The 23,290-nt window shown below is 42.8% G+C and overlaps 1 protein-coding gene across 1 annotated transcript in view; it reads left to right on the top strand.

Annotated features, from left to right (window-relative positions):
- The window catches only part of aldh1a3 (aldehyde dehydrogenase 1 family, member A3), a 33,310-nt gene extending 11,742 nt beyond the window's left edge, over positions 1 to 21,568 (top strand). Inside the window, exons 5-13 of the mRNA XM_039005478.1 lie at positions 1,423 to 1,484; positions 3,574 to 3,702; positions 5,307 to 5,420; positions 6,009 to 6,111; positions 6,665 to 6,849; positions 13,910 to 14,074; positions 16,400 to 16,557; positions 21,268 to 21,342; positions 21,499 to 21,568. Coding sequence (XP_038861406.1) covers positions 1,423 to 1,484; positions 3,574 to 3,702; positions 5,307 to 5,420; positions 6,009 to 6,111; positions 6,665 to 6,849; positions 13,910 to 14,074; positions 16,400 to 16,557; positions 21,268 to 21,342; positions 21,499 to 21,568 — 1,061 coding nt within the window. The remainder of the gene's footprint in view (positions 1 to 1,422; positions 1,485 to 3,573; positions 3,703 to 5,306; positions 5,421 to 6,008; positions 6,112 to 6,664; positions 6,850 to 13,909; positions 14,075 to 16,399; positions 16,558 to 21,267; positions 21,343 to 21,498) is intronic.
- The last annotated feature ends 1,722 nt before the right edge of the window (positions 21,569 to 23,290 follow it).

The following is a 23,290-nucleotide window of genomic DNA, read 5'->3' on the forward strand; positions in this document are numbered from 1 at the left end:
AAACAGACTTTAAACTAAATAAATGAGAAAGGATGCCACATTTAAACAGACTTTAAACTAAATAAATGGGAAAGGATGCCACATTTAAACAGACTTTAAACTAAATAAATGGGAAAGGATGCCACATTTAAACAGACTTTAAACTAAATAAATGGGAAAGGATGCCACATTTAAACAGACTTTAAACTAAATAAATGAGAAAGGATGCCACATTTAAACAGACTTTAAACTAAATAAATGGGAAAGGATGCCACATTTAAACAGACTTTAAACTAAATAAATGGGAAAGGATGCCACATTTAAACAGACTTTAAACTAAATAAATGGGAAAGGATGCCACATTTAAACAGACTTTAAACTAAATAAATGAGAAAGGATGCCACATTTAAACAGACTTTAAACTAAATAAATGAGAAAGGATGCCACATTTAAACAGACTTTAAACTAAATAAATGGGAAAGGATGCCACATTTAAACAGACTTTAAACTAAATAAATGGGAAAGGATGCCACATTTAAACAGACTTTAAACTAAATAAATGGGAAAGGATGCCACATTTAAACAGACTTTAAACTAAATAAATGAGAAAGGATGCCACATTTAAACAGACTTTAAACTAAATAAATGGGAAAGGATGCCACATTTAAACAGACTTTAAACTAAATAAATGAGAAAGGATGCCACATTTAAACAGACTTTAAACTAAATAAATGAGAAAGGATGCCACATTTAAACAGACTTTAAATTAAATAAATGGGAAAGGATGCCACATTTAAACAGACTTTAAACTAAATAAATGGGAAAGGATGCCACATTTAAACAGACTTTAAACTAAATAAATGGGAAAGGATGCCACATTTAAACAGACTTTAAACTAAATAAATGAGAAAGGATGCCACATTTAAACAGACTTTAAACTAAATAAATGGGAAAGGATGCCACATTTAAACAGACTTTAAACTAAATAAATGAGAAAGGATGCCACATTCAAACAGACTTTTAACTAAATAAATGGGAAAGGATGCCACATTTAAACAGACTTTAAACTAAATAAATGAGAAAGGATGCCACATTTAAACAGACTGTAAACTAAATAAATGAGAAACGATGCCACATTTAAACAGACTGTAAACTAAATAAATGAGAAAGGATGCCACATTCAAACAGACTTTTAACTAAATAAATGGGAAAGGATGCCACATTTAAACAGACTTTAAACTAAATAAATGAGAAAGGATGCCACATTTAAACAGACTGTAAACTAAATAAATGGGAAAGGATGCCACATTTAAACAGACTGTAAACTAAATAAATGAGAAAGGATGCCACATTCAAACAGACTGTAAACCTGAAGTAATATGTCATTTTGAGTGGAGAGAGATTGATAATGAGTATCTTGTTGTTGTGTTGTTGTTTCTCCAGATGACACTTTTATGTGTTTCACCAAACATGAGCCCATAGGTGTGTGTGGCGCCATCATCCCAGTAAGTAAGACCAGTGTTCTGTGTTTGTGACTCTGTAATAATAATACATGTAGAATCTGCTGGCAGGGTGTGAACAGGTACTAAACACATACTACTGCTGTACTACAGCTAAACACAATGACTTGGCAAATAGAAGGGGTCAATTTGACCTACATTGACTGAAAAATGCATGCGCACACACCCACCCACCCACCCAACGACCAGAGGTGTACAGTGTCAGAGGTGTACAGTGCAGTGAGTTTACCTTCACTGTAACAGAATCCCCACAGACGATAGCCATGGGACACATATACAGTACAGGCCTACAGTACAGCAGACTGTTGGAGATTTATAATAGTGATGGACGGACGTCATGTTGGCACCAAAACTCTCCTTTATTCTAGAGACAAGGGAGAATGTTATCGTGTGTGTGTGTGTGTGTGTGTGTGTGTGTGTGTGTGTGTGTGTGTGTGTGTGTGTGTGTGTGTGTGTGTGTGTGTGTGTGTGTGTGCCAAACACAAGAGCCGTTCATCATGCTTTTTACTGTCAGTGCTGTCACCCCAAAAACTGTGCCTCAGCTCCAAGGGCATTACGTGTCCCTGGCACATACAGAAATATAACTCTTAGCATGCGTGTTGACAGTCATAGATCAGTAGAGCTGCAGCAATAACGAGATAGTTAAAAGTTGCGCCCCAAATGGCACCCTAGTACCTACATAGTGCACTACTTTTAACTGAGCACTATAGGCTATAGTGCACTACTTTTGACTGACCACTATAGGCTGTAGTGCACTACTTTTGACTGAGCACTATAGGCTGTAGGGCACTATATAGGGAATAGGGTGTCATTTGGAATGCATTAGAGTAAATGATCCCATTATATTCTCAGGTAACATCTTTCTTGAAAGTGCATTTTGAGGTAAATGCAACTTTATTTGGAATGATACAAAAAGTAAGCTTTGAGTTTGGATTGGTCTTTAAAAAATTATTTGTAAGCTGCATTTTACCTAAGGTTCTAACTTCAACTCCATCTGAGGGTGAAATTAAATCTTGGACATGTACTGGAAATCTAATCCTAATCTCTACCTTTCTTCACAATGCATTCTCTCTCTTAATCCAACTGAAGTGTACCGTTACAGGAACATGACTGTTTACAACTATACATTAAGGCTACGTCCCAAATGGCACCCTGCTCCCTATATAGGGCACTACTTATGACCAGGGCCCCCCACTATATGTCGAATAGGGTGTCATTTAGGATGCACCCTTGCAGATCCAAAAACACATCCATATTTCCTTTTTGATGATATTATCGTCAGATAGCTTGGGGTGGGATAGTGGTCCATGTAGGTTAGAGTAAAGGCTATCACATTGCACCGTGTTCACTAGAGTCTAGACCAGACTGGGGTATCATTTCTATTCCTACATTTTGACTGACTGAATGCGGCCGATGGGCTTTCTCTGCTAGCAGAAGTATATATCTTCTTCTGTTGCTCCGGCAACAAAGGAACAAGCAGGCTGTTGTTCGACATGGGAGATTATATCATCAAAATGAAATTTATACTGAAGGACGTCGTGTAATTACTAAAAGCACCACTGGCACTCATGCAGACCATGAGTCATCGCTTAGGAAAAACAGGAAGCTTGTTTTTAGGGTTACACATCCCAGAAAATCCCTAATTGTGGCGGCTGTATCCAAAGCATTGTAAAAGTTAACAATGCTTAAACAGTAAACATTAGGATTCTTACACGCGTTTGCTGTCTAATTTGTCTTTGAGGGTCCGGTTATTTGTTCATTTCTTTCATTAAGTTCTCTGTAGGGAAAATAACAGGGCAGAGAGAAGAGAGGTTTTTGAAGCAGATTGTTTGAATCATCCCTTTATAGGATGACAGCACAGCGGTCTTGATTTGCTCTCTAATCACATCATCACAGTACATCTCTGTACTGAAAGAGCTGTATCTTGAAATCTTGGCTGCTGACATGCAACAAATAAAGGGATCATATTAACACTGGACTAATGAAGAAAATACTAAAAGATTGTTTTTGAGTGAACTATCCCTTTAAGTTTTCAACCTGCCTGTCAAATATACACTTGTTTTGTGTCTCCTAGTGGAACTTCCCCCTGCTGATGTTCATGTGGAAGGTGGCCCCGGCGCTGTGCTGTGGTAACACTGTGGTCATCAAGCCAGCCGAGCAAACCCCTCTCACAGCCCTGCACGTAGGATCTCTCATCAAAGAGGTGAGAGACACTTTTAAGAACAACAGGGGCCTCCAACTCCGTTGCTGAAGAGCTATACTGGGTGAGCATGGTGCAGACTGAAGGGGCTGTGATTGGTTGATTATTTGGAATGGTCAGGTGTGTCAGTGTTGGATTGGAAGTAAAGCCTGCACTCTCTGTAGCTCTCCGTGATGGGATTTGGAGAATCCTGCACTGCAATGAAGAGAGATATTATATGCAACTATCTTTTATAACGGGACAGAAAAATAACAGGCAATCTATTGGTCCTCCTCAGGACACATTGACTATTACATCTGTTGACCAGGAGACTCACCTGAGGTCAAACTATAGACCCTTCTCCTCTCCCCTCCCCTCCCCTGCTCTCCTCTCCTTTCCTCCCCTCTTATCTCTCCTCTATCTCTCCTATCCTCTCCCCTCTCCTCCCTTCTCATCTCCTTTCCTTTCCTCCCCTCTCCTTCCTCTCCCCCTCTCTCCTCTCCTCTCCCCTTCTGTCCTGTCCTGTCCTTTTCCTCCCCTCCCCCCCTCTCCTCTCCTCTTCTCTCCCCTATCCTCTCATCTCTCCTCATCCACTCCTCTCCTCTCCTCTCCTCTCCTCTCCTCTCCTCTCCTCTCCTCTCCTCTCCTCTCCTCTCCTCGCCTCTTCTTTCCCTCCTCTATTACAAACATCTTGATCTTTCCCTTTACTCTGCTCCTCATGTCGGGGCTCAGGAGAGCAAATATCAATGTCTTCAGCGTAGATCCTACATCAAAGGCAGGGGATTACCCCACCAATACAGTGTGTGTGTGTGTGTGTGTGTGTGCTGATGTGTGTGTGTTTGTTCGTCAGTGCATGCCTTTGTGTGTGTGTGTGTGTGTGTGTGTGTGTGTGTGTGTGTGTGTGTGTGTGTGTGTGTGTGTGTGTGTGTGTGTGTGTGTGTGTGTGTGTGTGTGTGTGTGTGTGTGTGTGTGTGTGCGTGCTGATGTGCGTGTGTTTGTTTGTCAGTGCATACCTTTGTGTGTGTGTGTGTACAGTATGAAATGGGACTGTAGTAGTGCCTCGCAGGTCATGAGACATTTGGTTTCAAACCTATTTGGCTTCTCTTACCGGCCATTAGTCCAAATGATCCCGGGCTGTTTTATACCCAGAGAAAAGCCCTGGTCTTATGTGATTAGACCAGTTCGCTTTTATCATGTCGACGGTAATGATTTTTAAAGGGAAAGACCAGAGTTCTGCTTCTAATCATTGGGTATATGAGAGTTGTTCAGCCAATCAAAGACGACACTGGAAATTGAATAGAAAAAAATACTTATTTATTATATATATATAAAATAAAAAGCACCTGGTGAAATTCCCAGAGTAACTCTCTCATGCTCCTTAAAGGGACATTTCACTCTTAAATGAAAGTTTGTCCTATATTTACAGACCTTAAGAGTAGTCTAATGTTAAGGTGAAACCATGTCCCAGAACATGGTTTTTGTGTGTAGATCCTGCTAACTTTGATTTGAAAGTGTAATGTATCTTTAACTCATCCATGTTGACTGTGTTCAGAAGTAGCGAGTAGCGTACCTTATTCCCTTGCACATGGTTCTGATCACTAACTATCGTCGTCGGGTTGCCATGATAGGCCGGTTTCCCCCCCGGAGTGGTGAACATCGTGCCAGGGTTCGGCCCCACAGCAGGCGCAGCCATTGCTAGCCACATGGGCATCGACAAAGTGGCGTTCACGGGATCTACAAAGGTACGTGCATGTTTGGAGGTATGCATAATGCTGGAAGCGACGGGGCAACTGGTTGGATGATTGTGGTTTATGTAACTGTTCACTATCTGTTCCAAAATGAACAGACCTGGGTTCAAGTAGTATTTTTCTTTCAAGTAGTCTGCCTGGAGTGTCAGATGGGCGGGGTTTGCACTTTTGGGACTGGTTTGTGTGTTCCATTGTGCCAGACAAGCTCAATCAAGTGCAGCTAAAGTATCAAAAGGAAACAAATACTATTTGAACCCAAGGCTGAAAATAAAAGATTTTTCAAAGCCAAGTGGGGTGCAGGATTGTAAAATAAACACACGAAATGTTCACAAATATACTGAGGGTTTTATAATAAATGTCACATTTATTTGACACTTGTTTAAAAATGTTGGTATCTCTCTCATTTCGGCATGCAGTACATGCATTCATTAACAATCTGTCTCACCGATACCAGTCCCTCGTGCCCTATCAAATCCCAATGTATATATTTTTTTAAGTATTTGTTTGAACTGAATGTGCCATATGACACATTGTTATATGACTTCCCCCTGTGATCCGTCCTCGCCCTGTTTGTCTCCCCAGGTAGGCCAGTTGATCAAAGAGGCCGCAGCAAAGAGTAATCTGAAAAGAGTGACCCTGGAGCTGGGTGGGAAGAACCCCTGCATTGTCTTTGCTGACTCGGACTGTAAGTGATGTGGTTTCTGTCTCTCTATTAAACCAACAAGGCAGAGAGGGAGAACAAAGACAGCAGGTCTGCTAGGCGCAGAGGAAAGGCCTTTGACACAGTGTGTGTGATCAATAGTGTGCTTGTAAGCAATAGAGATGGAGACTGATTGCGAACTGTGTGATGGTTATCATGACGGACATTGTGTCATCGTGGCTCCTAGCCTATCCAACATATCAACAATATAATATGATAACCCAGCGGGCAAAACTGGTTGCAATGACGTCTTTACAAGGTCTGAAGACGTCGTGGTCAGGTTGTATACAGGTTTTAAAGGGACAGGGTTTCTTTTAAATGTGTTTGTGACCAGAAAAATACATGTTTACCCGGTTCTAATCTTGTTATCTGACATCTCTACGACCAGAAACCAAGTTTACAACCAGAAAATTATGTCATTATCATGCCAAATCTTGCCCTCAGGGAAGATGTGGCCAATTGTTATGTTATTACTCTGAGGGACTCTAAGGCATTTGGCGACAGCCTTCGTCAACATCTCTCCTATGTTCACTAACAGTGCAGTTGGCAGTGGAGGAGACCCAAAAGGGAGCCTTCTTCAACCAGGGCCAGTGCTGCACGGCCGCGTCGCGTGTCTTCGTGGAGGAACAGATCTATGAGGAGTTTGTACGCCGCAGCGTCGAGAGTGCCAAGAGTATCGTCATAGGAGACCCCCTGGACCCACGTACATCACACGGACCACAGGTGTCTCTTCTCTCCTCCTCTCCCCCTCTCTTCTTTCTTCTCTCCTCCTCTCCCCCTCTCTTCTCTCTTCTCTCCTCCTCTCCCCCCTCTCTTCTCTTTTCTCTCCTCCTCTCCCCCTCTCTTCTCTTTTATCTCCTCCTCTCCCCCTCTCTTCTCTCTTCTCTCCTCCTCTCCCCCTCTCTTCTCTCTTCTCTCCTCCTCTCCCCCTCTCTTCTATTTTCTCTCCTCCTCTCCCCCCTTCCTTCTCTTCTCTTTATTTTCTTCTGGCGCCTCTCAGACAGGTGTTTGGATAGCAGAGCAGACACAGTTTGTCAGAAAGTCTCCACTGACACAGAGCAAGCCGTCCAAACTCCACAACCTCTAGTCATTGTGTCTGTGATACCGCCAGTAGAAAAGCATCTCAAATATGTCAACTTACAGCAAAATGCTCAAATATGGGGCAACAGACAGTATATGGTATTCAATTGTATTTATCACACGTGCTGCATACAACTGGTGTGGACTTTACAGTGAAATGCTTGCTTCTGAACCTTTCTCGATGATGCAGAGCTTAAAAATAATAATACAAAATAAAATAGTAACACAAGAGGTATACAATAAAATACACAAGAATGGGGCTATATACAGGAAGTACCAGTACCAAATCAATGTGAGGCTATATACAGGAAGTACAAGTACCAGATCAATGTGGAGCTATATACAGGAAGTACCAGTACCAGATCAATGTGGAGCTATATACAGGAAGTACCAGTACCAGATCAATGTGAGGCTATATACAGGAAGTACCAGTACCAAATCAATGTGAGGCTATATACAGGAAGTACCCGTACCAGATTAATGTGCTACTATATACAGGAAGTACCAGTACCAGATCAATGTGGAGCTATATACAGGGAGTACCAGTACCAGATCAATGTGAGGCTATATACAGGGAGTACCAGTACCAGATCAATGTGAGGCTATATACAGGAAGTACCAGTACCAGATTAATGTGCTACAATATACAGGAAGTACCAGTACCAGATCAATGTGAGGCTATATACAGGAAGTACCAGTACCAGATTAATGTGCTACTATATACAGGGAGTACCAGTACCAGATCAATGTGGAGCTACAGTGGGGCAAAAAAGTATTTAGTCAGCCACCAATTGTGCCAGTTCTCCCACTTAAAAAGATGAGAGAGGCCTGTAATTTTCATCATAGGTACACTTCAACTATGACAGACAAAATGAGAAAAACAAATCCAGAAAATCACATTGTAGGATTTTTTATGAATTTATTTGCAAATTATGGTGGAAAATAAGTATTTGGTCACCTACAAAAGTTTATCTCAATACTTTGTTATATACCCTTTGTTGGCAATGACAGAGGTCAAACGTTTTCTGTAAGTCTTCACAAGGTTTTCACACACTGTTGCTGGTATTTTGGCCCATTCCTCCAAGCAGATCTCCTCTAGAGCAGTGATGTTTTGGGGCTGTTGCTGGGCAACACGGACTTTCAACTCCCTCCAAAGATTTTCTATGGGGTTGAGATCTGGAGACTGGCTAGGCCACTCCAGGACCTTGAAATGCTTCTTACGAAGCCACTCCTTCGTTGCCCAGGCGGTGTGTTTGGGATCATTGTCATGCTGAAAGACCCAGCCACGTTTCATCTTCAATGCCCTTGCTGATGGAAGGAGGTTTTCACTCGAAATCTCATGATACATGGCCCCATTCATTCTTTCATTTACACGGATCAGTCGTCCTGGTCCCTTTGCAGAAAAACAACCCCAAAGCATGATGTTTCCACCCCCGTGCTTCACAGTAGGTATGGTGTTCTTTGGATGCAACTCAGCATTCTTTGTCCTCCAAACACGACGAGTTGAGTTTTTACCAAAAAGTTCTATTTTGGTTTCATCTGACCATATGACATTCTCCCAATCTTCTTCTGGATCATCCAAATGCTCTCTAGCAAACTTCAGACGGGCCTGGACATGTACTGGCTTAAGCAGGGGGACACGTCTGGCACTGCAGGATTTGAGTCCCTGGCGGCGTAGTGTGTTACTGATGGTAGGCTTTGTTACTTTGGTCCCAGCTCTCTGCAGGTCATTCACTAGGTCCCCCCGTGTGGTTCTGGGATTTTTGCTCACCGTTCTTGTGATCATTTTGACCCCACGGGGTGAGATCTTGCGTGGAGCCCCAGATCGAGGGAGATTATCAGTGGTCTTGTATGTCTTCCATTTCCTAATAATTGCTCCCACAGTTGATTTCTTCAAACCAAGCTGCTTACCTATTGCAGATTCAGTCTTCCCAGCCTGGTGCAGGTCTACAATTTTGTTTCTGGTGTCCTTTGACAGCTCTTTGGTCTTGGCCATAGCGGAGTTTGGAGTGTGACTGTTTGAGGTTGTGGACAGGTGTCTTTTATACTGATAACAAGTTCAAACAGGTGCCATTAATACAGGTAACGAGTGGAGGACAGAGGAGCCTCTTAAAGAAGAAGTTACAGGTCTGTGAGAGCCAGAAATCTTGCTTGTTTGTAGGTGACCAAATACTTATTTTCCACCATCATTTGCAAATAAATTCATTAAAAATCCTACAATGTGATTTTCTGGATTTTCTTTTCTCATTTTGTCTGTCATAGTTGAAGTGTACCTATGATGAAAATTACAGGCCTCTCTCATTTTTTTAAGTGGGAGAACTTGCACAATTGGTGGCTGACTAAATACTTTTTTGCCCCACTGTATATACAGGGAGTACCAGTACCAGATCAATGTGCTACTATATACAGGAAGTATCAGTACCAGATCAATGTGCTACTATATACAGGAAGTACCAGTACCAGATTAATGTGCTACTATATACAGGAAGTACCAGTACCAGATCAATGTGAGGCTATATACAGGGAGTACCAGTACCAGATCAATGTGGAGCTATATACAGGGAGTACCAGTACCAGATCAATGTGGAGCTATATATAGGAAGTACCAGTACTAGATCAATGTGGAGCTATATACAGGAAGTACCAGTACCAGATCAATGCGAGGCTATATACAGGAAGTACTAGTGCCAGATCAATGTGAGGCTATATACAGGAAGTACCAGTACTAGATCAATGTGGAGCTATATACAGGAAGTACCAGTACCAGATCAATGCGAGGCTATATACAGGAAGTACCAGTACGAGATCAATGTGGAGCTATATACAGGAAGTACCAGTACCAGATCAATGCGAGGCTATATACAGGAAGTACTAGTGCCAGATCAATGTGAGGCTATATACAGGAAGTACCAGTACTAGATCAATGTGGAGCTATATACAGGAAGTACCAGTACCAGATCAATGTGGAGCTATATACAGGAAGTACCAGTACGAGATCAATGTGGAGCTATATACAGGAAGTACCAGTACCAGATCAATGTGAGGCTATATACAGGAAGTACCAGTACCAGATCAATGTGAGGCTATATACAGGAAGTACCCGTACCAGATTAATGTGCTACTATATACAGGAAGTACCAGTACCAGATCAATGTGGAGCTATATACAGGGAGTACCAGTACCAGATCAATGTGAGGCTATATACAGGGAGTACCAGTACCAGATCAATGTGAGGCTATATACAGGGAGTACCAGTACCAGATCAATGTGGAGCTATATACAGGGAGTACCAGTACCAGATCAATGTGCTACTATATACAGGAAGTATCAGTACCAGATCAATGTGCTACTATATACAGGAAGTACCAGTACCAGATCAATGTGGAGGTATATACAGGGAGTACCAGTACCAGATCAATGTCGAGCTATATACAGGAAGTACCAGTACCAGATCAATGTGAGGCTATATACAGAAAGTACCATTACCAGATTAATGTGGAGGTATATACAGGGAGTACCAGTACCAGATCAATGTCGAGCTATATACAGGAAGTACCAGTACCATATCAATGTGAGGCTATATACAGGGAGTACCAGTACCAGATCAATGTGGAGCTATATACAGGGAGTACCAGTACCAGATCAATGTGGAGCTATATATAGGAAGTACCAGTACCAGATCAATGTGGAGCTATATACAGGAAGTACCAGTACCAAATCAATGTGAGGCTATATACAGGAAGTACCAGTACCAGATTAATGTGCTACTATATACAGGGAGTACCAGTACCAGATCAATGTGGAGCTATATACAGGGAGTACCAGTACCAGATCAATGTGCTACTATATACAGGAAGTATCAGTACCAGATCAATGTGCTACTATATACAGGAAGTACCAGTACCAGATTAATGTGCTACTATATACAGGAAGTACCAGTACCAGATCAATGTGAGGCTATATACAGAAAGTACCATTACCAGATTAATGTGGAGCTATATACAGGGAGTACCAGTACCAGATCAATGTGGAGCTATATACAGGAAGTACCAGTACCAGATCAATGTGGAGCTATATACAGGAAGTACCAGTACCATATCAATGTGAGGCTATATACAGGGAGTACCAGTACCAGATCAATGTGGAGCTATATACAGGGAGTACCAGTACCAGATCAATGTGGAGCTATATATAGGAAGTACCAGTACCAGATCAATGTGGAGCTATATACAGGAAGTACCAGTACCAGATCAATGCGAGGCTATATACAGGAAGTACTAGTGCCAGATCAATGTGAGGCTATATACAGGAAGTACCAGTACTAGATCAATGTGGAGCTATATACAGGAAGTACCAGTACCAAATCAATGTGAGGCTATATACAGGAAGTACCAGTGCCAGATCAATGTGAGGCTATATACAGGAAGTACCAGTACCAGATCAATGTGGAGCTATATACAGGGAGTACCAGTACCAGAACAATGTAAGGCTATATACAGGGAGTACCAGTATCAGATCAATGTGAGGCTATATACAGGAAGTACCAGTACCAGATCAATGTGAGGCTTTACACAGGGAGTACCAGTACCAGATCAATGTGAGGCTATATACAGGAAGTACCAGTACCAGATCAATGTGAGGCTTTACACAGGGAGTACTAGTACCAGATCAATGTGAGGCTTTACACAGGAAGTACTAGTACCAGATCAATGTGAGGCTATATACAGGGAGAACCAGTACCAGATCAATGTGGAGATATATACATGGAGTACCATATCAATGTGGAGTAAAAGTGTGTGTGTGTGTGTGTGTGTGTGTGTACACATATGTACTGTATGTGTGTTTGTATCGGTATGCGTGTGTATTATGTGTGTGTATGTGTGTGTGCGTATGTAGTGTATGTCAATGTGTGAGGGTTTTGTGTGGGAGGGACGCTGTAGTGTGAGTGAGTGTATATATGGTGTGTATATAAAGTCTAGTGAGTGTGTATACGGTGTGTGTATATAGTCTAGTGAGTGTGTATACGGTGTGTGTATATAGTCTAGTTAGTGTGTATACGGTGTGTGTATATAGTCAAGTTAGTGTGTATACGGTGTGTGTATATAGTCTAGTGAGTGTGTATACGGTGTGTGTATATAGTCTAGTTAGTGTGTATACGGTGTGTGTATATAGTCTAGTGAGTGTGTATACGGTGTGTATATATAGTCTAGTGAGTGTGTATACGGTGTGTATATATAGTCTAGTGAGTGTGTATACGGTGTGTATATATAGTCTAGTTAGTGTGTATATATAGTCTAGTGAGTGTGTATATGGTGTGTATATATAGTCTAGTGAGTGTGTATATATAGTCTAGTGAGTGTGTATACGGTGTGTATATATAGTCTAGTGAGTGTGTATATATAGTCTAGTGAGTGTGTATATGGTGTGTATATATAGTCTAGTGAGTGTGTATATATAGTCTAGTGAGTGTGTATACGGTGTGTATATATAGTCTAGTGAGTGTGTATACGGTGTTAACATAAAGTCTAGTGAGTGTGTATACGGTGTTTACATAAAGTCTAGTGAGTGTGCATAGGGTCAGTGTAAGACAGAGTCAGTGCAGATAGTTTGGGAACCATTAGTTGACTATTTAGCAGCCTGGCTATTCAGCAGTGTTATGGTTTTGGGGTAGAAGCTGCCTTGGAACCTGTTGGTCCGAGAGCCGATGCTCGGGTACCGTTTGCCGGATGGTAGCAGAGTGAACAGTCTATGGCTTGGGTGGTTGGAGTCTTTGGCAATTATTCACGACTAGATCAGTTCCCAACTTTGGACCAAATCCTACAGATGTAGGAGCTTCATTTGAGCCAGTTTGCTACGGCAGGAAAATAATCCTGCAGCAACAGGAAATGTGAATCATTATGTGGATTTGGTTAATGGACATTTCTGTAGGGGGTTGATACATTTTTCGTTAAGGAAAATCAAGTCTGACATTTCTAAGTGGAAATTACAAACTTTAGAAGCCTTTTTAAAACTCCAAAAGTTGGCATTTCCTGTGGTGCAGGAAAATTCTCAGTAACAAAAAAGTGATCAAATGAAGATCCTACATCTGTAACTTGAGAGATGTGTGCTTAACTCAGATATTCATGTAAGTCATGCAGGGAAGTCAATCAAATATTATCTTAAGTTAACCGTGCAGGACACAATGTCCTTTACTTTTAGTCTACAGCTGACAGCATGAGAAGATGTTAACCGTGCAGGACACAATGTAGGATTCAGTCATTTACTTTTAGTCTACAGCTGACCGCATGAGAAGATGTGGGACAATTACAGAACGTATCCTTCAGGTCTTTTCTGACAGAAACGTAGTTTCCATTACGCCGTTGATTATCAACGTGGGCTATCAGTATGGGTTCACTAAAGATCACTTGTGGTGGGAGCAGAAAATCTCCCATTATTTTTCTAGCTGTTCTTTCTTTCTTTTGCTCCTGTGCCAGCTTTGGATGTGTGTAAATGAATACTCCCTTTATAGCCATTACTTTACCTTTTGTGTAATGACATCACCCTGCCTGCCTCCAACTCCCTCCCTCCCTCCCTCCCTCCCTCCCTCCCTCCCTCCCTCCCTCCCTCCCTCCCTCCCTCCCTCCCTCCTCTCCTCCCTTCCTCTATCTCGCTCTCCCTCCCTCCCTCATCTCCTCTCATCTCCTATCTTCCCCTGTTCCTCCAGATTGACCAGAAGCAGTTTGATAAGATACTGGAGTTGATTGACAGCGGGAAGAAGGAGGGAGCCAAACTGGAGTGTGGGGGTGTGGCCATGGAGGACACAGGCCTCTACATCCAGCCCGCCGTATTCTCCCATGTCAAGGACCACATGCGCATCGCCAAGGAAGAGGTGGGAGATCCAAATTCTGATCTATGTTCAGTTTTGTGATTTTCTTGTCAGATGGTTAAGGTTAGGATTGGGGGATGATGCATCCGTCCACCCCAACGCTGCCTGAAGAAGACTCTAACAGTCGAAACCTGTCCTGATATTAATTATAAACTGGGTGGTTCGAGTCCTGAATGTTGATTGACTGACAGCCGTGGTACTGTATATCAGACCGTATACCACGGGTATGACAAAATATTTATTTTTACTGCTCTGATTACATTGTTAACCAGTTTATAGTAGCACTAAGGCACCTCGGGTGTTTGTGGTATATGGCCAATATACCACGGCTAAGGGCTGTATCGAGGCACTCCGCGTTGCGTCGTGTGTAAGAACAGCCCTTAGCCATGGTATATATACCACACTCCCTCTGGCCTTATTGCTTAAATATACCACAGGCAGATCATTCTGTTCTCTGTATATAATACCTGTAAATAGTCAACTGAACTTTTTCTGCATCGTAATGGCCGCCTACTGTGTCTTTGTTCTGTGATTGGAGGAAGGAAAGCTGATCCTAGATCTGTGATCTGTGTCTATGGGGAACTTCTACCCAGAGCTAGGGGTTTCTGATGTTGGCTTTACAGTGATTTCATTCATAAAAATGAGAACGCCACCACTGGTCCAGGCAGTTTTGTTGTATACCACTGCCATCTTCTGGTGGTGTGGTTGAAGTGCAGGTTCAGACAACTGTATATCTATGGTTCAAACAAGGTCATAGTCATGGAGATGGATGGAGGGCGCTTCTTTACATCTGTGGCATAATGGCTTCTGTGACAGCATGGCCAGCGCCATGTAGATCTTTCTCCAATTGAAAGTAGTCAATTTATTCTTGTTTTTCTTCTATGAGTCGGTAGACAAACTGAAAGTGTGTATACTGCCACCTGGAGTGTGTTTTCTAAATAGGCATAAAGCCAAGGTTGGTGATTTAATGCCACCTGCCATTCATTGGCTGATCCCTTCTGCTGACCTGGATAGAATTCTGCGATCCTTCCTTAACCCATAGAAAGGTCCACCCAATTGACTACTTTAAAATGATAAAAGTGCTCAATGGATCTGCCCATGCTAAAACTGGCTTTGTGGTATTAGAGCTGTCTATCCAAGTCTATGGTCATGGTAAAGCAGGATCATATCATAGAAATACATAGAGGACTCTAGTGGCCAAAAGCCTTTTTAGCATGGGCAGCGCTATTGAGGACTTTCACCATTTTTAAGTAGTCAATGGGGTGGGACTTCCTATGGGTTAAGGAATGATCACATAATTCCATCCAGGTCATCAGGAGGGATCAGTAGATGATGTATAATCGTGAACAAACATTCCATTACTATAGGTGGCAGTAAATTGCCAACCTTGGCTTTATATCTGTTCAAACAACACACTGCAGGTGAAAAGATGGCGCCGAAGAACATGGCTGACGTTTTTCATTCTCCCAACCAATTGTGCTATTTATAGCCTCATTATTGTTATTCTTATTGTGTTACTTTTTATTCTTATTTTTTACTTTGGTCTATTTGGTAAATATTTTCTTAACTATTCTTGAACTGCACTGTTGGTTGAGGGCTTGTAAGTAAGCATTTCACAGTAAGGTCTACACTTGTTGTATTCGGCGCATGTGACAAATAAAGTTTGATTTGAAGTATGCAGCCTTTTAGTTTGTTTACCAACTCATCAAATTAGTAGAGGAAGAAAATGTACTACTTAAAAATGGAGATGGCCTCAATGGCACTACCCATGCCCCCACAGACGCCATAATGTGGCAGATGCAATGTTACGTCCTCTAACTATCTCTATGGGTTGTATTCACTAGACACCAAACGGAAGAAAATGGACTGACACAGGGAGGAACCTGAACCTGTCAAATAACAAACGCTTGTTTTTTAAATTATTCATCTTAATATGACCCAAGGCTATTCTGATAGGTGCTGATTGATCCTACAGACATTTATCTGGACACAACATTGACAGGGTTCAACAGTGAAGTCATTGCATTTTTTAATAAAACATTTTCTTCACATTATTCATCAAATCCAAGTCAATCCAAATTGGGCGTTGAACTGACACCTGTGGCCTGTGAGGCTTTGCTTTATCCTTCTCCTGCTGACCATGGCCTGTTTGAATACATAACAAACATACCTGTCTCTCCTCCTTGAGGTAATCACTGATCCAACAAACTGATAGGTGTAAGCAATTACCAATTACCAGCCATGTCACATCAGGGATTTCTTCAAAGGAGGGCGGTAGGAAGGATGCATTTGAACAGGGCATGTAATCTTCTCCATGACCCCATCCAGATCTTCGGCCCGGTCCAGTGTATATTCCGCTTCAAGAGCCAGCAGGAGGCCATAGAGAGAGCCAACAGTACGGAGTACGGCTTGGCTTCTGCCGTGTTCACACGCAATCTGGACCGGGCTCTCTCTGTGTCTGCCGCCCTGGAGACTGGCACCGTCTGGTAGGTTACTGTTAACTCCTGAACAATGGTACCATGCTAGTATCACTACATATGACTACAGCAACAACTATTAGCTATTACTATTCCCATCCTAACAATTCAATACTAGTACTAATATCCAAAATAGTGTAAGGATGAGAACTGGATGTTAGTGATTGATTAGTAATGCCTGACAAGTTCCTATAAATACAGGAGGTTAGTCCCAGAGATAGATAGAGCACTCATCTTTGTATCTGTGACAGAATGGGCAGCGCCATTGAGGCTATCTTAATTTTAAAGTAGTCAATTTGGTTCTTCCCGATTGGCTGAACCCTCCTGATGACCTGGTTGGACATGACTCCAACAGGGTCACCAGGAGGGATCAGCCAATGAAGTTGGAAGTCCCAACCAGTTGACTACATTAAAATGGTGGAAGCCCTCAATGGCGCTTCCCATGGTAATTTTGGCCTTTAGGCCACTAGAGGCCTCTATAATTCTCTATGGTTAGTCCTCTCTCCTGCAGACAGACTAGTTGACATGAGGCTCACTACCACCACTACTACTACCACTACTACTACTAATAATAATAATAACACCCCAAAAAAAAAAAAATAATAATAATAATAATAATTTAAAAAAAAATAATAATAATAATAATATTACTGCTACCACTACTACTACTATTACTACTGTTACCATTGGCCCAAAGCCAACCACTACTCTTTACCATTACTACTTTATTATTCATTTACTCCATGTGCTGCTAACTACTACTTTCTACAGTACAACTTCTATTAGCATTTTACCAATGTACTCCCTATTCACTCTGACTCCGTATCCCCTACTTATACCTCTTCATGTGAGAACACAGCTGTAGCTGCACCTTGTGGCCACAAGATAGAGCCAGGTAGATAGGTAGGTATCCCAGACGAGCCAGGTAGATAGGTAGGTATCCCAGACGAAGCTCCTCTGTGTGGCAGTGAGAAGGACAAGGAGTGGGAGAGAAAAAGGAAGAGATCTTTATTTATTTATTTTGCTCCTTTGCACCCCAGTATCTCTACTTGCACATTCATCTTCTGCACATCTACTATTCCAGTGTTTAATTGCTATATTGTAATTACTTCGCCACCATGGCCTATTTATTGCCTTAACTCCCATATCTTACCTCATTTGCACTCACTGAATATAGACTTTGTTCTTTTTTTCTACTGTATTATTGACTGTATGTTTTGTTTATTCCATGTGTAACTCTGTGTTGTTGTATGTGTCGAATTGCTATGCTTTATCTTGGCCAGGTCGCAGTTGCAAATGAGAACTTGTTCTCAACTAGCCTACCTGGTTAAGTAAAGGCGAAATAAAAATAAATACAGTATGGGGATGAGGTAGATAGATGGGCTATGTGCAGTGATCTCTGAGCTGCTCTGACAGCTGGTGCTTAAAGCTAGTGAGGGAGATATGAGTCTCCAGCTTCAGTGAATTTTGCAGTTTGTTCCAGTCATTGGCAGCAGAGAACTGGAAGGAAAGGTTACCAAAGGAGTAATTGACTTTGGGGGTAACCAGTGAGATGTACCTGCTGGAGCGCGTGCTACGAGTGGGTGCTGCTATGGTGACCAGTGAGCTGAGATAAGGCGGGACTTTACCTAGCAGAGACTTGTAGATAACCTGTAGCCAGTGGGTTTGGCTACGAGTATGAAGCGAGGGCCAACCAACGAGAGCATACAGGTCGCAGTGGTGGGTAGTGTATGGGGCTTTGGTGACAAAACGGATGGCACTGTGATAGACTGCATCCAATTTGTTGAGTAGAGTGTTGGAGGCTATTTCATCGATGACATCGTCGAGGATCGGTAGGATGGTCAGTTTTACAAGGGTATGTTTGGCAGCATGAGTGAAGGATGCTTTGTTGCGATATAGGAAGCTGATTCTAGATTTAATTTTGGATTGGAGATGCTTAATGTGAGTCTGGAAGGAGAGTTTACAGTCTAACCAGACACCTAGGTATTTGTAGTTGTCCACGTATTCTAAGTCAGAGCCGTCCAGAGTAGTGATGCTGGACGTGCGGGCAGTGATCGATTGAATAGCATGCATTTAGTTTTACTTGCATATAAGAGCAGTTGGAGGCCATGGAAGGAGAGTTGTATTGCATTGAAGCTCGTCTGGAGGTTAGTTAACACAGTGCCCAAAGAGGGGCCAGAAGTATACAGAATGGTGTCGTCTGTGTAGAGGTGGATCAGAGAATCACCAGCAGCAAGAGCGACATCATTGATGTATACAGAGAAGAGAGTCGGCCCGAGAATTGAACCCTGTGTCTCCCCCATAGAGACTACCAGAGGTCCGAACAACAGGCCCTCCGATTTGACACACTGAACTCTATCAGAGAAGTAGTTGGTGAACCAGGCGAGGCAATCATTTGAGAAACCAAGGCTGTCGAGTCTGCCAATAAGAATGTGGTGATTGACAGTCGAAAGCCTTGGCCAGGTCGACGAATACGGCTGCACAGTAATGTCTCTTATAAATGGCGGTTATGATGTCGTTTAGGACCTTGAGTGTGGCTGAGGTGCACCCATGACCAGCTCTGAAACAAGATTGCATAGCGAAGAAGGTATAGTGGGATTCGAAATGGTCGGTAATCTGTTTGTTAACTTGGCTTTCGAAGAACTTAAAGACAGGGTAGGATAGATATAGGTCTGTAGCAGTTTGGGTCTAGAGTGTCACCCCCTTTGAAGAGGGGGATGACCGCGGCAGCTTTCCAATCTTTGGGAATCTCAGACGATACAAAAGAGAGTTTGAACAGGCTAGTAATAGGGGTTGCAACAATTTTGGCAGATAATTTTAGAAAGAGAAGGTCCAGATTGTCTAGCCCGGCTGATTTGTAGGGGTCCAGATTTTGCAGCTCTTTCAGAACATCAGCTATCTGGATTTGGGTAAAGGAGAAATGGTGGGGGCTTGGGTGGGTTGCTGTGGAGGGTGCCGGGCAGTTGGCCGGGGTAGGGGTAGCCAGGTGGAATGCATGGCCAGCCGTAGAGAAATGCTTATCGAAATTCTCAATTATAGTGGATTTATCGATGGTAACAGCATTTCCTAGCCTCAGAGCAGTGGGCAGCTGGGAGGAGGTGCTCTTATTCTCCATGGACTTTACAGTGTCCCAGAACTTTTTTGAGTTTGTACTACAGGATGCAAATTTCTGTTTGAAAAAGCTAGCCTTAGCTTTCCTAACTGCCTGCCTGTGTATATTTGTTCCTAACTTCCCTGAAAAGTTGCATATCACGGGGGATTTTTGATGCTAATGCAGAACGCCACAGGATGTTTTTGTGCTCGTCAAGGGCAGACAGGTCTGGAGTGAACCACGGGCTATATCTATTCCTGGTTTTTAAAAAAATCGAATGGAGCATGCTTATTTAAGATGGTGAGGAAGGCACTTTTAAAGAATAACCAGGCATCCTCTACTGACGGGATGAGGTCAATGTCATTCCAGGATACCCCGGCCAGGTCGATTAGAAAGGCCTGCTCGCAGAAGTGTTTTAGGGAGCGTTTGATCGCAGACCCATTACGGATGCAGGCAATGAGGCAGTGATCGCTGAGATCTTGATTGAAAACCGCAGAGGTGTATTTGGAGGGCGAGTTAGTTAGGATGATATCTATGAGGGTGCCCGTGTTTACGGATTTGGGATTGTACCTGGTTGGTTCATTGATCATTTGTGTAAGATTGAGGGCATCAAGCTTAGATTGTACGATGGCCGGGGTGTTAAGCATGTCCCAGTTTAGGTCACCTAGTAGCATGAGCTCAGAAGATAGATGGGGGGCAATCAATTCACATATGGTGTCGAGGGCACAGCTGGGGGCAGAGGGAGGTCTATAGCAAGCGGCAACAGTGAGAGACTTGTTTCTGGAAAGTCGAGTTTTTAGAAGTAGAAGCTCAAATTGTTTGGGTACAGACCTGGATAGTAAGACAGAACTCTGCAGGCTATCTTTGCAGTAGATTGCAACACCGCCCCCTTTGGCATATTGATATTAGAGAGAGGCATGCGTAGCCAAGTGATCGTATGGGTCCAGTGAGTGGTTGGGCTGGCTGGGGACACAGCGATTCAGACAGTTAGTAGGCCGGGGCTAACAAGCTAGCAGTTAGCAGACCGGGGCTAGCAAGCTAGCAGTTAGCAGACCGGGGCTAGCAAGATAGCAGTTAGCAGACCGGGGCTAGCAAGTTAGCAGAAGGGCTTTTGGGGGATGTCGCGATGGAGGAAAGTCTGTTTTTGCCTCCTCGTGCGGTGACGTCGATAGACCAGTCGTGGATTAGTAGGGTTCCAAGTAGCTCTAGATAGCTAGCAGGCCGCGGTTAGCAGAATGGGCCTTCAGCGTACGTCGCGCCTGAGTGGCCTGTTGGAATCCTCGGGCAGATTATGTCTGTATTCCAGTCGTAGAGGATCGGCGGGGTTCCGTGCCCCGTACCGGCAGTAGAAGGGATCTGGATATTGTAGCCCAGGAGTGTGCTTCGGTGGTAGCCCAGGAGCCCTAGCCGGGCTAGCTTCAGGCTAATTTGTTAGCTTCAGGCTAATTTTGCTTGCTCCGGGATGGAAACGCTAGCCAGGAGTAGTCATCCGGGATTGCGGTTAGCTAGTTGCGAAGATCCAGATGAAAAGGTTGAGTTTGCGTTAGGAATCCGGGGATAGAAAAATATGTCCGTTAAGCTCTCTCACTCACTCTCTCTCACTTTCTGTCTCTCTCTCTCTCTCTCAGGGTAAACTGTTATAACGCCCTCCATGCCCAGGCACCATTCGGAGGATACAAAATGTCAGGCAATGGACGAGAGCTGTAAGAGTCACTTCTCTTCAACACTATGTGTGATGAAAGGGTTTACTAGTTTGTTTACCCAAACTTTACACTTTTGCACATTTTTAACACAATGTGAATGATTAGAACAATACAAATGAATTAGTATTTATTAACCTTTGTATTTTGATTCCTCAGGGGTGAGTATGCATTGGCAGAGTACTCTGAGGTGAAAGCTGTGACCATCAAACTGACTGAGACACTGTGAGGGACACAGGAGAGACCACAAACCACTACTAGAGCCCAGCCCAGCACTACTCTGTCATCAACTCAGGCTGTGTCCCAACACTCTGAAGCCACTCCCTTTCCTCATCTTCTTGTCTCATTTCCTTTATCACCTTTGGTCATAAAGAGTTTTATTTGTGCGTGTGCTGTGCTCAAATCCTATTCAACGCCTATTTCACCTATCACTCAAAGTCATAAGGTGAAAAAGCCAAGGAAAGGACGCCATCGAAGGGTGTTGGGACACTGGAGTGGCTTTCTTTCCTTGGCAAATCAAAGGAGACAAGGAGAGGTGGCCAATCTGGAAGTGAATTGGGACGCAGCCAAACCCTATTAGAGTTTCAGACCCTCCCACAGCTCTATTGCTCCAGGGGTGTATTCATAGGAACCAATTGGAAGCAAACGAGACGAAATGGGAGGGACCTACCTGAATTTGTCCAATAGAAATTGCTACGGTTTGCAACATTTTACACTAATGAATACACCCCAGCCCTTTACAATACCACAGCACTTCAGAGCTTCACTAAACCCCGCCAACAGATGTGGTGTACAATTTTGAACCTTCTTTGTCACCATGTCACGCCCTGGCCTTAGTTATCTTTGTTTTCTTTATTATTTTAGTTAGGTCAGGGTGTGACATGGGGGATGTTTGTGTGTTTTTGTCTCGTCTAGGGTGTTTGTATTGTCTAGGGGGTGTTTGTAGAGTTCATGGGGTTGTGTTCATTGTAGGTGTTTATGTAAGTCTATGGTTGCCTAGATTGGTTCTCAATTAGACAGCTGTCTATCGTTGTCTCTGATTGGGAGCCATATTTAGGCAGCCATAGTCATTAGGTAGGTTGTGGGTGATTGTCTATGTGTAAGTTGCCAGTGTATGCACTTATTGTTTGTATAGCGTCACGTTTGTTGTTTTGATTAGTTTGTATAGTGTTCGTTTCGTCTTCATTAAAGAAGAATGTATTGTTATCACGCTGCGCCTTGGTCCTCCTCACTTAAATGTTACGACGAACGTGACACACCAGTCCCATAGTAAAACGTCACCAGTCCCATAGTAGAACGTGGGCCGTGTTCGGCAGAGCACAACATTGTGGAACATTCAGATAAAAATATATTATGTAGAACAAACATGTCTCTCAGATTTGTAGAATATGGAATCACCACGTCAGCACTAGTCATAGCATTTCTATCTGCAATGTTCCACAACGTTTGCCTACACTGAACGCAGCCCGGTTTATGCCTATGCTACTGTCTATCTATGTGGGTCTCATGTACAGAAATGAATGTGAGGAATCATTAAAAAAAAAAAAATGTTTCTTAATTTTGGGTTTTCTGATATGAATGTTCTTCTCTCATTTTGAGGAGCATTTTCTCCCTTTTCAAATGGTGGAATGAATTTTGATTCCCGTTCCAAACAAGGTAATATTTACCTCTATTTTTTTACTTTCTAATGCCCAGAAGAAAGACATGTTTTTAATCCACTACAATAACAATATATAGGTCTAGTACTGTACTAGCAAACCTTAACTGGCATTTTAACACTTTTAAACACTTTACATTGTGTTGCATTTGGATCTGTGTACAATATCTTTCAGAGTTGCATGACTTTGCTCATCTATAAGGTCTTGACCAGGGTGGCAACATTCTGCTAACTTTACCAAACTTCCCAGGTTTCCCAGAACTACTGGTCAGATTCAGGGATTGCTGGAAACCC

This window comes from Salvelinus namaycush, chromosome 1 (genome assembly GCF_016432855.1).
Source record: "Salvelinus namaycush isolate Seneca chromosome 1, SaNama_1.0, whole genome shotgun sequence".
Classification (NCBI taxonomy): domain Eukaryota; kingdom Metazoa; phylum Chordata; class Actinopteri; order Salmoniformes; family Salmonidae; genus Salvelinus; species Salvelinus namaycush.